General features: G+C 50.4%; 1 protein-coding gene across 6 annotated transcripts in view; it reads left to right on the top strand.

The window, feature by feature from the left end:
* The window catches only part of STX8 (syntaxin 8), a 98,841-nt gene extending 85,060 nt beyond the window's left edge, over window positions 1-13,781 (top strand). For 3 of the 6 annotated variants that reach the window (XR_014573907.1, XR_014573908.1, XR_014573909.1), the window contains one exon: window positions 12,686-12,753. Coding sequence is in view for 3 of the 6 variants with exons in the window: in XM_083804893.1 (XP_083661019.1) it covers window positions 12,686-12,753 (68 nt within the window). In the remaining 3 variants the exon portion in view is untranslated. Of the gene's footprint in view, window positions 1-12,685 lie in introns of all 6 variants that reach the window. The other 3 variants (XM_083804893.1, XM_083804894.1, XM_083804895.1) reach the window with 1 other exon arrangement.
* The last annotated feature ends 1,037 nt before the right edge of the window (window positions 13,782-14,818 follow it).

Genomic DNA, 14,818 nt, shown 5'->3' with positions numbered 1-14,818 from the left:
TGGCTCCGTTGTTTGTGAGGGATTGTTTCTCCCGGCCTATTTCTCTTGGCATTTTTAGAAAGTTCTTATAGTTGTTAGCAGCTGTAAATTGTATTAATAAGACGTATTTGGTTACTGGTTTCTGCAGTTTTGTATGGTGATTAAGCTGGATTGCCAAAGGTTGAGCAAGTTTCTAAAAGAAGGCTTGTTCTTTGAATTGTTGAAACACTTTCCTCAACAAAAAACAGCTATATCTGTTTCAAAAATTTTACATGCGGGCTGATTCACTTCTGCAGAAACTAGGGCGAAACACTTTATTTTTCCAAATTGCTATTGACTTTAAAATAATGCAGTCTCATCTAAGAATTTTCTTAAAAGTTGAAAGCGCCAGACTGAAAGATGTCAAGGGTTTGGGGCTTTTTTTCTCAGCATTGCATTTGGGATGCATTTCAGCACTACCTTTTTGCATTGTCTCTACTGTGCCGTTCTTCCTGAAGCAGTTTTAGTGGTTCGGTGAGTAACTTTCTGAGTAGCACAGCCTGTTTGCAAAAATGAACACATCTGGTTTGGCATCATCCAGAGAGAATCCAGCGTGTGCTCCGTGAGCAGTGGTGCGTCCTCGGAGGTTTTCAGGCCTCAAATTGACAGAGCCCTGAGCAGCCCGGTCTGAGCCTGGTGCTGACCCTGCTTTGAGCAATGGGGTTGTGCTGGAAACCCGTGGTCCCTTTCAACGTGATGGTTGTATGATTTATGACTCGTTTTCTTCTCTTTGGTGTCAGAAGAGCATCTCCTTGCTATGGTTACCAGATCTTGCTGATGGAGAACTAGATTCACCCAGCTCAAATTCATGAAATGTGTCAACAGAAAAGAAAATAGGTGTGGTTTCTTTATGCAGACTCTCATGTTTGTGACACTGCAGATGGGGAAGGGCTCAGTGAAGTCAGATTTATCCAAGAAGGAGAAGCTGATGCTAAGCAAACCTGTTGCTAACTGTATCGTGCGGAGCAGAGAGCTTACCATCCACGTGACAGCAGCAAGCAGGTAGTGAGACTGTCCAGCCACAAGTATGATCAAAAACTAGTTTGCTATAAAAACTGGTTTATTTCCCTCTGAGACTCCAAAAGTTGAAAGATAAGCGTTTTCTACCTTAATTAGACTTGTGTTCAGGTGACAGCTACAGCATGTATTCGTTCCAATCCACAGGGCACCGGTCTGCAGCTACTGTGCTGCGCGTAGTTTGTGGAGTGAGCCGAGGGCAGTTGCTGTAGCAGAGTTACGATGTGACCAAGACTGTTTGGCGAGGTCAGGTTTCCCAGCAGAGTCCCGTAACGTGGAAAGAAGTCCTCGTGCTGGGGCTGATGAGGACTGACACTGCTGGGCTGGCTTGGGAGCCGCTCGATAACCTTGCCCAGCCAAACCTCCCAGAGGGCAGACTGACACTCAGGAAGCCCTTTTCATCATCCACCGCTGAATTGTGTGTGGAGCCTGCGTTAGCATTCTGAATTATGTCTCTTCTGGCTCTTGACTACATACAGACTTTGATGTTGAAGACTTAGGACAGCTGGTTACATCCTGCACTTAGTTGGTCTCACTTCTTGAACGCCATTGCACAACCACTTTTACTGGAGAAGCTCCTTGCCTCAGCCAAGAACATTAATGATAAAACGGTGGCTTATGCAGTAGTCATCTTGTCATGTACCTGAAATTATCTGTTTGAGCTCTTCTCCAGGGTCTGTAGCAGATGGAGAGAGACATTACGAGTGAAGCAGTTCAGACTTTAAGTCAATATAGAAGGAAAAAAAGGAGCGTTAGATGTGTGTAACCAGTTCAGACATAGTATGTAATTAATCTTCATCTGTGGCTTTTTAAATAAGCAACAGCCAGAGTATCCCAGATTTGAAAACCTGTATTTGTTCAGATGTAATGGATGTGGAGAGAATTTTTTCTGAACTTCACCCCCCAAAACATCATTTTTGCAGGTAGGTTTACATCAAATGAATTGACTGGAGCGGAGCTGCACGGTGCAGGTTTGTTAACCATTGCAACAGCCCTGTGTTGTAGGGTCATCTCAGTAGGTTCATGTTTAAAGCTGTCAGTCATTTCATTTTTGACTGTTTTGTACCCATTTTCATTTTTTTTAACAGAAAAAAATCCATGCTGCCTTTGAGCTGTAGTTTCTCGTACTTAAGTCTGTGTAAAGATGATTTATGGTGCTAGTAGGGGCTCCACTGGAAATGCAAGATCTATTATGAAGTGGGATTGAACAGACCATGCTGAAATGTTTATTGCCGTCTTCAAAATAGAATACATCAGGGTTGATGGTGCCTGTCCAGGAAAGAGAGAGAGTGGAGTGGAGTGGGGCTAGTGGGGTATTTTTAGTATTCCAATAAAAGACAAGGCTTTTAAAGGAAATCACTTATTGCCATTTTGCAATCAAGAATGCAGGAGTGTTCCAGGGACTGCAAGAAATACGCTTCAAGAATGCCGGACCCATAAGGAACTAATCATTAAATATTCTCTCGTTTCCACCCCCGTTTTTTGCTCTGAGGAAGCCATTTAGAAGCTTTGCAATTTGTATGTAAATCTCAACCCTTCTGACCACGCAGTTAAGTATCCAAGTGACTTAGGAGCCAGCGTCCCATTTTCAAAAGTTCTTACAATTCCTGTGCAAGTAGGGCACTCTTTTAAATAAAAGACACATGGACCAGACTTCAAGAACACTTAAGCTGACCTTAAATGACTTGGTATGAACAGTATATGATCTTTTTGTGTGCTATGACTTATTATCCTTGGTCAACGTCTTACTAGTAAAGTTCCTCTTGCAGGTTCGGATAGACCCGTAAAACTGCAGTTTTGTTTCTGCAGCTTATTCCACTCATTTAACTGACCTGAGCCGTGATTTTTTTTTATTTTACTGTTTGTTTGTTGTTTTTTTTTTTCACGTGTAGTTCTAGTTGTTGGTGCGTTAAACATTTCAGAAGCATTCTGGCACTGTAATATATCCATCTCACTGGTGAGTGGGTAGTCCCAGCATTTGTTTGAGTGAAAAACAAAGGAAGAGGCAAAAGATAATACATTCTCAAGTGATTTCAGAGCCTAATGGAGTGATTTACTGATGCGTCTAAGCAGATCTGGAGGTTACCTGCTCCCTCTCCCCACGTTCCCATCTTTTTCCTTGTCCTGGCACCGGTGTCCTGGTGAGCCGGTTCAGGGAGCTATAATGCTGGAAAAGTGACCCTACCAAAAACAAAGCCCGGGGTGTCAGGATGATGGCAGATGGACACGGGCAGATGTCCCCTTCTGTGCCAGGCCAGCAGAGCAGTCCTTTCATTTTATTTATTTTTTTTTTCCATTTGTTTTTACTGGAGAAAGTAGTGGGGGAACAAGAGCCCCCCGCTGGGATCATCTGTCATGTCTCCTGCCGTCCCGCTTGCTCCAGGTAGCGGCTGCGGGGTGGGCGGCTGCCTGGCAGAATTCCTTTCAGGAAAAGCCCCCCGAGCCTGCCAGCTGGGCTGCGGCCCCTCGCCGGCTGGGAGCTGCGATGGAGAAGGCGCACGGCCGCGGGGATGTGAGCAGGAGCACAAGCCATGAGGGCACCGCAGGAGGCGGCGAGTGCCGCGTCTCCAGGATTTAACTCATCTCGGCCCCGCTGGCCTCGCAGGTTGGTAAATCTCCAGGGCTTTCTAAGCCTCGAATGCGAGGCAGCTGGTTGAAACCTCCGAGACCCGTGCTGCTGAAGGGCCACCCGATGGCAGGTAGCCTTTGGGTTTCTGTGGGTCCTTGCCTTCCTGCCTGGAAAGCCTGACCTGGCCGCACCGCAGCGCCGGCTGTTCGCACCTCCACGGTTCGCGAAGCTGGGGTCCGTGCCAAAAGCTGCTTCTGTTCCTCTCTGCCCTCAGTGGCAGGGGGATAGTGACTTCTGGTGAACCTGGAGAAGGGGATGTTCCACTTAAATCCGCGCTTTCTCACCCTTCCCTGCTGACTTTTGCACAGCGTATGCCAAAAGGCAGGAGTTCAGGTGACACCTGCGGCTTGGTCGGGCTCACTTGGGTGAACCTGGTCTGAAACACAGGGATTTGTAGAACCTTTGTGGTCGTGCTTGGGCTTGTTTTGTTTCCTTTCTTCTGGGAAAACTTAGTGCACGCTGGGGTTTTTCAAACTTTCACAAGTGCTGTTCCAAGTTGTAACACAGTTGTCCAGAAACGCAGCACAGGGCTTGACTGATCTTGTTTCTTGGCGTTGCTTATGTAAGGGAAAGGATGCTAGAGAGTCTGGAGAAGGGAAAATTGGAAAGCGTGTGTGCTTATTTAATTTAAAAAAAAAGGAAGAAAAATAAGCCACGTGCAAAAAAATGCAGTAACCATGTCTGCCGATGACCTTTGGGGTTGGAAATAGTTTGATAATAGCAGTGTGGGGACAAGCAAGGAAAGTCTGTGAAGTCACTCGAGCAGGAACAAAAGGAAAAAACATGAGCATGTTTCCAGTTTTCTTCCTCGCTGGGATCTGGGTGATCTGCACGGAGCCGAATGCTTGCATCCGATGCTTCCCCTAGCAAAAGGCATCAGGCAGGGGTGAGCAGGGGCTGCCAGGTGTGACTGGAGGTGAAATAGGCGCTGTGTGGGAAAACGCCAAATGGGAGGCTGGTGGGGAGACCGCTGGTCTTAATTGTCCGCGTTGGCTGGGCATGGGCGCGAGGCCCTGCGCTCGTTTCCCCCAGAAGACAGCCTGTGCTCTGGGGGCCTGTCATTCCCTCTGCATTCAGCACCGTTAACCAATTCAGAGAGAAATCGCTGCGTAGTCACTATTGCTGGTTAAATACATCTATCTTTTCTTTGCTACGGCAGCGAGTGCGAAGGGTACGGGCAGTGGTGGGTTGGGGGGAAGGCGTGTAACTCGCAAAAGCTTTTCCCTCGTGGTGAATTTCCATTTGCTTTTTATGCAGCGATGAGTCCAGTAAATATTTTTATTACCAAATCTTTAGAACGGTTTGCAGAAAGGTGTTACGGAGGCAAGTGTATAAACTGTTTCAGTGCTCTCTGGTTCAGCAGTTCTATATCAAATGTACCTTGAACTGTTTCTCCTAGGTTGTCCTGTGTGAACTAACATTTGGGTTTAAAAGCAGATACAAATTTAGCTCAGTGTTTCCTTTCCAGCAATTTTCCCTGGAAATTGCAGATTATTACAGTTCTTGCCGTGCTCTTGACTTGTCTTCAAATCCAAACAAATGTCTTACCTCTCTCTGAGCTTCAGTTCTCGTGTCTCGGAAGGTAAAATGTCCCTGTATTCCTTAACTCCTTCAGGAAACCTTCCTCTATTCCCACTGCCCTTCTTTTGTCTGGTTCTCAGATTAACGCAAGAGGTTAATAAATTGTGTATCTTAAGTAGACTTAGAGGTGTGCCGTCAAATTTATATTTATGTGGCATCTTAAACCCTTGGATCAAAGCCGCCTAACTGCTGCCAAAAGTGGATTTCGTTAGCACAGCCCGAGTATTGGCCTTGCTGGAGACATGAGCAGTGGCGGGAGGCTGCGAGTGCATCCATTCGAGCTATTCCTCCAACTATTGCAGTTCATTTAAGGTTGGGATTTTACAAAATATATCGTTTTCTTGAAAGAATATGGGATTTCATTGCAATTGCACTTGGAACTAGTTCAATATACTATCTGGCATGCATTTGTAATTTGAAAAATAGATTAAAAAAAGAAGCAAATTGAGGTATAACAATAATGGATTAAGAGAAACACTTATCTCACTTCCTTTCATTCAGTGGGGCTGTGCATGTGGTATGGGACCTGAACTCCAGGGATTATTTGATCACTGAAGCAATAAACGTTTTGGATTTAAACTCACGTCGTGTTGCTTCTGGGACTACATTTGACATTTGTTTCCCAATTGTGCTTTTTATCTCGCTGTTGTTTATCCACGCGTTGTTTGCCAGCAGGTATTGCTGTCAGTAACGTAAGGTATGGTCGGGCCCTGATCAAAGGCTCGCAGTAACAATAACAAACCCGTCTGCGTGCCGCGAGAGAAGCACAGCTCCAACCTGACGGGGCAAAAAGCACAAAAATGCAGGCTTTTTTCCTATGTGAACTAAAGTGGCCTGAGGAGTTAACGCGTAAAAGCAAAGCCTATGCGTCTGATTCCGATAGCTCGTTCCTTCAGCTTAACCTGTTGTTGCACAAACAGCTCCAAACGGGGAATAACTTGAGTTTTTTCCTCCTCCATAGGAATGACCTAGGTCTGTCTTTCTTCCAAATAAGGAATTAATAATGCAATAGTTGTTGTTTCCAAAGAGCTCGGCTTTTTTGAGAAGTGTCTTTTTTTTTTTCCCGTAGACCCAATGAAACACATGGGCGTTTGGAGCCTTTAATAACTGTTCTCAGAGCCTGGTCTTGATTTGTTTGAGAATTGCCAATGATTTCGATGTCAGAGTTGAGAGGTACAATTGTAGTGTTAAATTTCTCAAGTCAGACCGGTTGAAAAGGGAGGTCAAAAGCAATAAGGGCCAGGTTCCTTTGGGTGGACGGGGGCGTAGGATAACGTGCGAGTGCAGCGCTTTGCACAGACGTGTATCGCCCAAGAAAAAGTTTGGCTGTCACAGAAGTAATAAAGAACAGGCCTCCAGAGAGGGGGTTTCAATGGTGCAGGTGTAGGAATCGGGGAGTGTATTTACATACAAGCCAGCTTAATAGTGTGGGATTTATGCTAAAGTGGTTCTTAATGCAATACAAATTGAATACCCCGTCTCGCTTTAGACGAGGAAAACGTTAGAAGGAAAGATTTTTATAGCTTTTGGGGGAGAAAGTGTTTGGCTTTTTTTAGGGAACATAAAGGACAGCAAGATGGATTTCTTCGGGTGCTTGCCATGTTAAACTAGTGCTTTAGGTATGCGCATCGGGTTCTGCGTCAGCCTTCCAAGTTGGTTCTCTGTTGCCTTGAAAATCAAGGTTTTGAACAGATTTGGGCAGGGTTTCTGCCATATATCTGGCAACACGAGCTTAAAATGAACTTACTGAAAAAGCAGATAAAGTTTTGTTTTTTTTTTTTAAACTGTGACATTAAAAAAAAAAGAGAAAAAAAGAAAGCAGCCCTGCCTCTGCAGCCTCTTGTTGAAACTCCATCTTCTCCCCGCTTCTCTCCTACCCTATAAAACAACTATTATGTGTTTATAAGTTAGCGCTCCGTGTCACTTATAAAAGAAGACTTATTCATAAACTTCTGCATAGACAGTTCGGTGGGAATATAACTTTCTTGGCATAAAGCAGGCAGCTTTTTCCAGATAATGTAATGCTATACCAGGCTCTTTAAAGTCATAGCATGCTATTTATTATTTTCTTTAGAATCTATAAAAGACACCACCGCTGAGCTTAGCGTTACTGAGAATGACACTGCACCCAAATCAACGGAAATGATGTGGAAAATCCCAAGCAAAATCCCATTCCCACAGACAGTCACCAGCAGGCGAAGGAGCGGGTCTTAGGGGATGCTCTAAAGTCGTCCACGGGCAGACAGCTGGCTCAGGGTGGCTTTCCCCTCTTCTTTTTTCCCCTTTTTCCTTCTGCAGGCAGGGAGCATGGGGAGATCTGCTACAGGCGCGCCTCATTTTTTGCTGGGGTTTGCCAGCTGCGAGCTAAACTTTGTTGAACCAGACCTGGATGTAACCTTTCAGCTTTTGAAGTCAGGGCACTTGACTTGGACGCACACACGTACTTTAGAATGTTTTTTAATGGGCTGAAATCGGTATTTATTTCACCATCCAGAAACCAGCCAAGGCGTGCTTGCGTTCGCTTTCTGAACGTGCCCAATATCCAGGAGGAGCACCGAGCCCATGGACCCGTCCAGCTCGCCGAAAGCACGGCTGCTCACCGAATCTCAGGGTGTCCTGGGGGATTTGGGGGTGACAAAGGCAGGGGTCACGTTGGCCAGGTCCTTGTCCAGGTGACTCTTCCTGCTCCCTGGCTGGGGGGAGGAGAAATGCCTTGCTGCCAGAGCGCTCTGGTTTGGACTTGAAAGAGAAACCCTGGCTACAGACCCCCGCGGAAAGGAGAAATCATCCCTTAGCATATGCTCGTATTTACTTCTATTTATAAGGACCATCCGATGCTCGCTGCACTGATTATAGCAGCAGGCACTGGAAGAGATTTCCTTGCTCATTGAGTCCAAGCTATCGCAGGCAAACTGGCTCTGCACTTGCTGTCACAAACTCTCCCAGCATTTCTTCAAACATTCAGGACCTGATCCCTAGCGCCTGCCTGGTTCCACGTTGCCTGTTCCCACCGTCAGCCCAGCTGGGCTGGTACCCGCGGCAGCACCGCGCCAGCATCGTGATGCCGGTGCCTTGTGCCCGCTGCTGCCTTCCTTGGGCTGGGGACCAGCAGAGCGGGGCTGGGGACCCCTAGAGACCTCTGATGGCCCCACAGCACCTGCCTGCACCCTCCTCGTCCGTACGTGGCAGGTGTGATCCCCGCGCCCCGCAGAACAGCGCGGGTTTATGGAAACGAAGCCTCAGCCCCGTTCGCGGTGACCGTCGCCGCTGCAGAGCTTCCCTGGGGGCCGCTGTAACGCAGCACGGCTGGTAGGAACATAACGCATCCAACGGGGCAGCGCGCCGCGGCGTTAATGGTACATCGATAGTCTGATAGAGGCAGCCCAGAAATCTTTTGACACATATTCAAGAGGGAGTTGTCAAAACAAGATGTATTTATGACAAAGTTCCTGCCTGCCTTTGCAAAGGCACTTGAATCCCTGCCAGATCCTAAACACGCTCAGATTCCCAGGAGTTATATTCAGCACAATAAGTGGATATTTCACAGTAAATATTGCCTTGTCACAAAGCTGGCATGAGCGCTGAGCTGACAGGCAACAATTGGCTGCTTTGTATGGGTGCTGAGAGGGCTCCTCTCCTCGTCGGTGCTCCTAGGCAGAAATTTCTGCCGGGCTCCAGCCGTCGTTAGCAGGGGGAATTAGAAACGCCCTAACGAACCTGCAGGTCGGTCAGGCTCAGCGGCCTCCGTCTGAAGGGGCAGCGGGAGGGGCTGGAGGTGCTCGGGGGTTAATGCAAGCGCAACGGCCGGCTGCCGGCTGGCGGTGGGCGTCCGCTGTTCTCCGAGGAAATGGGTCCATCGGAGCTGTGCGTGGTTCGCAGCAGTTGGTGAGGGCAAACAGGCTCATGTAGCGCCCTGTGGGGTTACAGGCACGGTGGCGGCACCGTTAGCTCTTCCCTGTCCTGCTGCTGCTCCCCAGCCCATCCGGGTGCCCCAGGGTGCCCCTTGTGCCCTGCACCCCGTGGGTGCCCGGCTCCAGAGGCAGGGACGTGCTCTGTGCCCCCGCGGCTGTGGGGCAGGCAGGGTTGGGAAGAAGGGAGGACGTGAGATGACTTACTGGGCTGTCGTCTGCCGGAGCGGTGTTTGTGGTCCCCGAGGACAGCCGGCAGCACACCAGAGGCCCCGGGCTGTAAGTGTGGTCCTGTTTCCAGCGGGGACTTCTGCACCCTGACGTTCCCCCTGCCCAGCCAGGGCCCAGCGGCACGGTCCTGGGCCATTGACTGCATCTGCGCCCATCGTTAACCCCTGGGACACCCAGCACGAGCTGGGGCTGGAAAATCACCCCCTGGGTGCCCAAACCCCTGCGGCACTGCGGGAAGGGCCTCGGGCGCTCAGCCGTGGGGGCAGCAGGGAAAGGGCAGGGGAAGGGGAGTTCGGAGTAGCCTGCGGAGGCGTCCTGCATTCCTGGGCCGCTCCTCTACGCTGGAACAACGGCACGGCCTCGAGCTCTGCGGCACGCGGAGCTTCGAGAGCTTCCTCCAAGCCGCCCCAGCCCGTGGCCCTGACTGCGCCCAGGCTCCTGCCGTCGCTCCTCACCTTCCCCTGCAGCGCATTTCCAGCGTGTTTCTGTCGCTGCTCGCTTCTCCTTTGTGCGGGGATCTGGTTCTTGCTGCCGCTGCTCTCCAGCTCCCGTTGGCTTTGTTGGTGGCTTTGATTCGTGAACTTTCCTTTGAGGAGCTCTTGTCGAGGGGACTATTTGTGTTTCATGGGACTTGAGCAAAGAAAGGCAAAGCAGGCAGGGAATCCAGAGTGCATAATTGCTGTCAGGTCCTATCTGCGGTTTTGGGTAGGAAAGCATGTTGCGCGCTGTGAAACACCCAAGTTTAAAGCCTCAGATCCTTCTAATCTGTTATTCTGTAGTATAGGAAAAAATACAATGTGCGTAACATCTGGTCTCTATCATGCAAGAGGTACTTTGAAATTTGTATGCTATTGCCAATTTACGTTGTCCTATTCTTTTTGTGCATATTGTGAGGATCAGATAAGCCTTTAATGCTGGCTGATTTCTGATTTATGCTGCGCTGACACGTGCCATCTCTGCTTCTCCGTCTCTCATATGGGGAATAAATACTTGACCACTGCTTTTGGAAACAGAAAAGTGGCTCCAGGTTTTTAATACCAGTCTCTTTCCAGGAAAAAAATGAAGTTTCTTTCATTTTGCTGTCCTGCTGTTGTTGCCCTACCCATTCTCTCGAGTTTCCTATTCATTCTGCCCCTGCCCATTAGCCAGACTTTATTAGTCCCCCACCTTCCCTGGTTCCTGCCGTGTAATAATTCTCGTTTATGTGGAGTTTTTCTTGGGAGTTGTCAAAGAATAATTATGCCCCATTAACCCTACCTCGTATCATTACTAATTCACACCTATAGAGTGTTTTCCAAGAAACCGATCTCGGTTGTCTCTTAATTGCTGAAGTCCATAAACTCTGCTACACTGGAACTGCGCTAAGGATTTGCACCCTCTAAAACTTTTCCCTCCAGTGCAAAACATAACAGAGCATGTGAACGCAGAAGCTTAATCAGATCTTGCTTCTTCCTTATTCAAGCAGGCTGTTTGCTTCCAACCTCGCTGAGTACCTCAAAACGTACACGAAGATGTAAAAGCTCAGAGACTAGAAGTGCAGTAAAAGTAAAGATGGTGTTTGCACCGTGTTAATTCAGCAGTTTGTGCTGATGGCTGAGTTGGAGGTGGTGGGTGGGCTAAGCCGGAGCTAAATGCCGGCGTCGCAGCCCTGCCAGGGGGTGGGAGCGAGTCACCCGCTCGTGGTCCAGCACCCAGCTGGTTCCTGTACGCGTGGATCACGCTGGTAGGCGGGGGCAGAAAGCAGCAGCAACAGCCAAACGTTTTTAGGAGCCCGTTCCCTGTTAAATGTGATTAATGCACAGTTTTGTCCAGCTGCAGCCCGTGCTGTAGCATCACCTGCGTACAAGCGCGATGTCCCTAAGGGCCGTAGCTGCGGTGAGCCGTGCAGCAGGAGGACGTGGTCCCGTCCGACCCATGGGCTGTCCCCGCCAGCCCCGCTGCGGCCGTGCCCTGCTCGCTGCCCTCCCCGGGCAGATAACAGCCGCGTTCAGCTGGGCAGAAGAGGAGGAGTTCTGGTGGTGGCAACTCCGCTGCACTGGAAAAAAATCACGGACCCCTGGCACAGAAACAGTTTCTGCACAGAAAACATGACACTATTTACAAAAAGCAATGTCTAATATCCTTTTCCAGCTTGGAAAGAGGAGTTTATTTTAATACATCCTTTTTTAATTGCCATGAGCTGGACTTGTAAATATTGTAAGTGGTTGAGTAATAGTCATCTGTTAGCGGACCAAGCGAAGGGACATTTTTTCCGCTCTTGGAGCCCTAACATATTCCCACAGCTCTGGCGGGGGACAGCGCCGAGCAGATACCGGCACACCAGCCTAGTAACTGAAAGGTAGCTCGGCCCCGGGGGAAACGCAGCGCCGCTGCCCGAGGGGCCGTGCCCGTGCCAGGCCTTGACTTTTGGGGCTCTTGGTGCCTGGGAGGCGGTGGCACCCGGTATGCTTTCAGGAGAGCGTTTCTGCCTGTCCCCTCCAGCCCAGAAGGGCTTTCCTCTCGGCTGCGACAAGGCAGCGTCCAGGCGGCGTGCCCCGTGCCGCCGGCACCGAGCGGCTCTGCGTGGCGCAGCGCTGGGGCTGCGGAGAGCCCGCCTGTGTGACTCTGCTCTGCTGGTAACGCGCCCCTCTTCACGCCATCCTTCCGCAGAGCGGCGCGGGGCGCCTGAGCTAATAAATAGCCGTGCACATTTGTGAGATCAAACTAGTCGTTAGCGTATCAGCCGGGAGGGCTGGGCACCCAGAGCTGGGGCAGAGCACCGCCGGGCTCCCTACGTGCTGCTTGGTGTTCGTTTCCCGAAGCCAGGTACACGCATCCCCAAACGCGCTGCTCCTGCCGTGCAAATCGTTCTGTCTGAATGTGGGAGTAGTTTGTATTGGAAACAATTTCCTGATGCAATTTGGGTTTCCTTCTGAATAATCCTTTCCCCAGTGGGATGGTGGAGGGGGATTCTAGAAAAGCTTCACCGTTCTTGCAGCGCGTTAAACCTGCCCCTTAATTTTTGCAAGGCAGATGTCGAAGTAGGAAGATATTCTGCAGGCGCAGCTAAAACTGAATTTGGAGGGTCAGTTAGGGAAGGAGCTGCCCTGCCAGCGGGGCTGTTGGGTTCGGGCCGCGGTGCAGGTGATCGGCGTGCGAGGGTCTGGTGGGGCGGTGAGGAGGGGCTCTCATGCGGTGAGCAGGGGGGAAAATCTGTCTCAGCTGGGAGGAGGAGCAGGACTCGGAGGAAGAGCTTAATTGCAAAAGACCAATTGTAAAAGATGAAGGCAGCAACCTTAACGTGTTGTTTCATCTTTTCCAGGAATGCTGGTGGTAATTGTGTTGCTGCTGATTGCAATTGCTGTGGTTGCTGTCTGGCCAACAAAATAAGGCGAATGTGGGGCCCATTCGAGCTGCTGCTCACCAGCTGAGCATGGACGACTCCACAGAAGAGACCAACTTTGTGCAAAGCCCTTATGTGTTTTCAATAAACTCCGCAGTGTTAGAATGAAGCTGTGTCCGGCAGACATCCGTTCCTTCGTTCGGTGCACAGCTGAAGAGCGCTGCCTGGTTTGGAGGGTTTGAACTTGGAAAGGACTCTCTGCCTACCTTGATTTCACGTTCTGGGAGGATGCAGCTGGCTGTGCTAGAGGTACACTTCCCACTGCCTCTGCGTCTAAGCAGGTGATGATGCTGGCACGCTCCCTGCCTGGCCCTCAGCTGCTCTGCTGAGCGGCCACTTGTCCCGGGGCTTTGACATGCTGCCAGCTGTGAAGGTGAGGCTGGGGAGGACACCAGTGGCTCCTGTGCTTTCTGATACCTTTCTCCAGACTGAAAACTCTTTACTGTTTTTCAAGGCATACGTGTTTTAGGGAATGCATGCATGTAGCTCGCAGTGGGATGGGGAGGATGAGGGCAGGCGTAGCCCTGCGGGGAAGCGCTGCTCCCGAGCGCAGGAACCCAGATGAGCTGCTCCGAAATGGCCACGAGTGAGTCAGCCTTTGGCCGCTGGGGGGGAATTATCGGTGTTGATCTCTGCAGATAGAAATGTAAACAGCGGCGGGGCTTTAACACAACCAGGTGCGTAAGCGTGGAAAACCTTGCCCAAAATGCGCTCATGGGGAAGGAGCGCTCTCCACGTGCTCTGCCTTGCTCGGGGCAGCCTCCGCCTGACCACAGGAGATGCGCTGGTATTAACGTACTAATTTCAGCAACTGAGATCTGCCTCTTTCTTTTATAACTTTACACACACTGTTAATACTGAAGGGAAGGATCGCCTGTTAAAAACTAATGAAAAAGAAGTATTGAATGCTCACTTCTGGCCAAAAAAATCATTATTTTGTTACATGCGCCAATTTGATTTCAGAATTGATAGAGCAAGCAATAACTTGAATAAAAGCTGATCCATTTATATACAATTCATCTGCCTGGCGTTTTAACGTTTCCTGTCACCTCGTGTTACGGGCGAGTGAGTTCACTCACACTTCCAGCACCTCAGAGCCGGTTCCGAGAAGGAAAGAAGTGGCTCTGTGTATCTCGACACACATGTCCTGCGGCTCTGTAATGACTGCCAGCCCTGGGTCCTCACCCACGGCGGTGGGAGACGTGCTCTGGGGGCTCCGAGCTGCCCCTGCCGCCCTCTCCTCCGCACCCAGAGGTGCCCGCGGGTGCAGCGCTGCGCTGGGAGGGGGCACGCGGGGCTGGCACTGTGCAGCCCCCCGGGGCACAAAGCCATTCCCCTCTTCCGTGCTCGGTTTCCCCATCCTTTGGCTGGGGCTCGGGCACTGACCCCTTGGGAAGTGTGTGCAGATCTGCAGGTCCGAGTGCAGAACTGCTCTCATTAAATCCTTGCAGCTGGAGCTGAGGCTCCAGGATCCGACCCGGGAAGGACAGTGTGCGGTGGTTCTGCTGGAAGCAGGCAGCGGTTTCACAGAGCTGCCGAGCACCCACCAAATGCCTGTCTGTTGCTAACAGGTAGGGACTGTCCCCGGGGGCTGAAAAGCCCCAGCACTTCGCCCTTTCCTGCCTGTGCTCCGGGGACCAGCACGGGGCAGGTGGAGCTCGGAGCTCTGCGGGGAACAGCCCAGAAGCTGCAGCTGTGCCGCCTGGCACGGGCCGGGGGGCTTCAAAAATCCCCTCCTGAGTGAGGGGCTGCCGGGGAGACCCGCACCCCCAGTGGGATTCCCAGTCTTGGGGCAAGGCCGGGTGTGCTCTGCTGGCATCCTGTGCTCTGCACACAGGTGGAAATTTGGGCTTGGGCTTCATGGTGGATAACAGCGGACAACGTGTTCTGCCTGCAAAGTGAAATTCCAAAGCGGTGCCTGTTAGTGCGAAGGAGCAGAGTCCCTCACACATCTCCATGTGCTTTGCTGGAGAAAATCCTTTAAATCCTTTAGAAGTCCAGTCCAGGTTGTTCTGTTTTGCTTGTTTTCCCTTGCAAAGATGCTTCGTATTA

This window comes from Anser anser (assembly GCF_964211835.1).
Source record: "Anser anser genome assembly, chromosome: 19".
NCBI classification, from domain to species: domain Eukaryota; kingdom Metazoa; phylum Chordata; class Aves; order Anseriformes; family Anatidae; genus Anser; species Anser anser.
The sequence above is the reverse complement of the archived record's forward strand: the minus strand, read 5'-3'. Positions and strand labels throughout refer to the sequence as shown.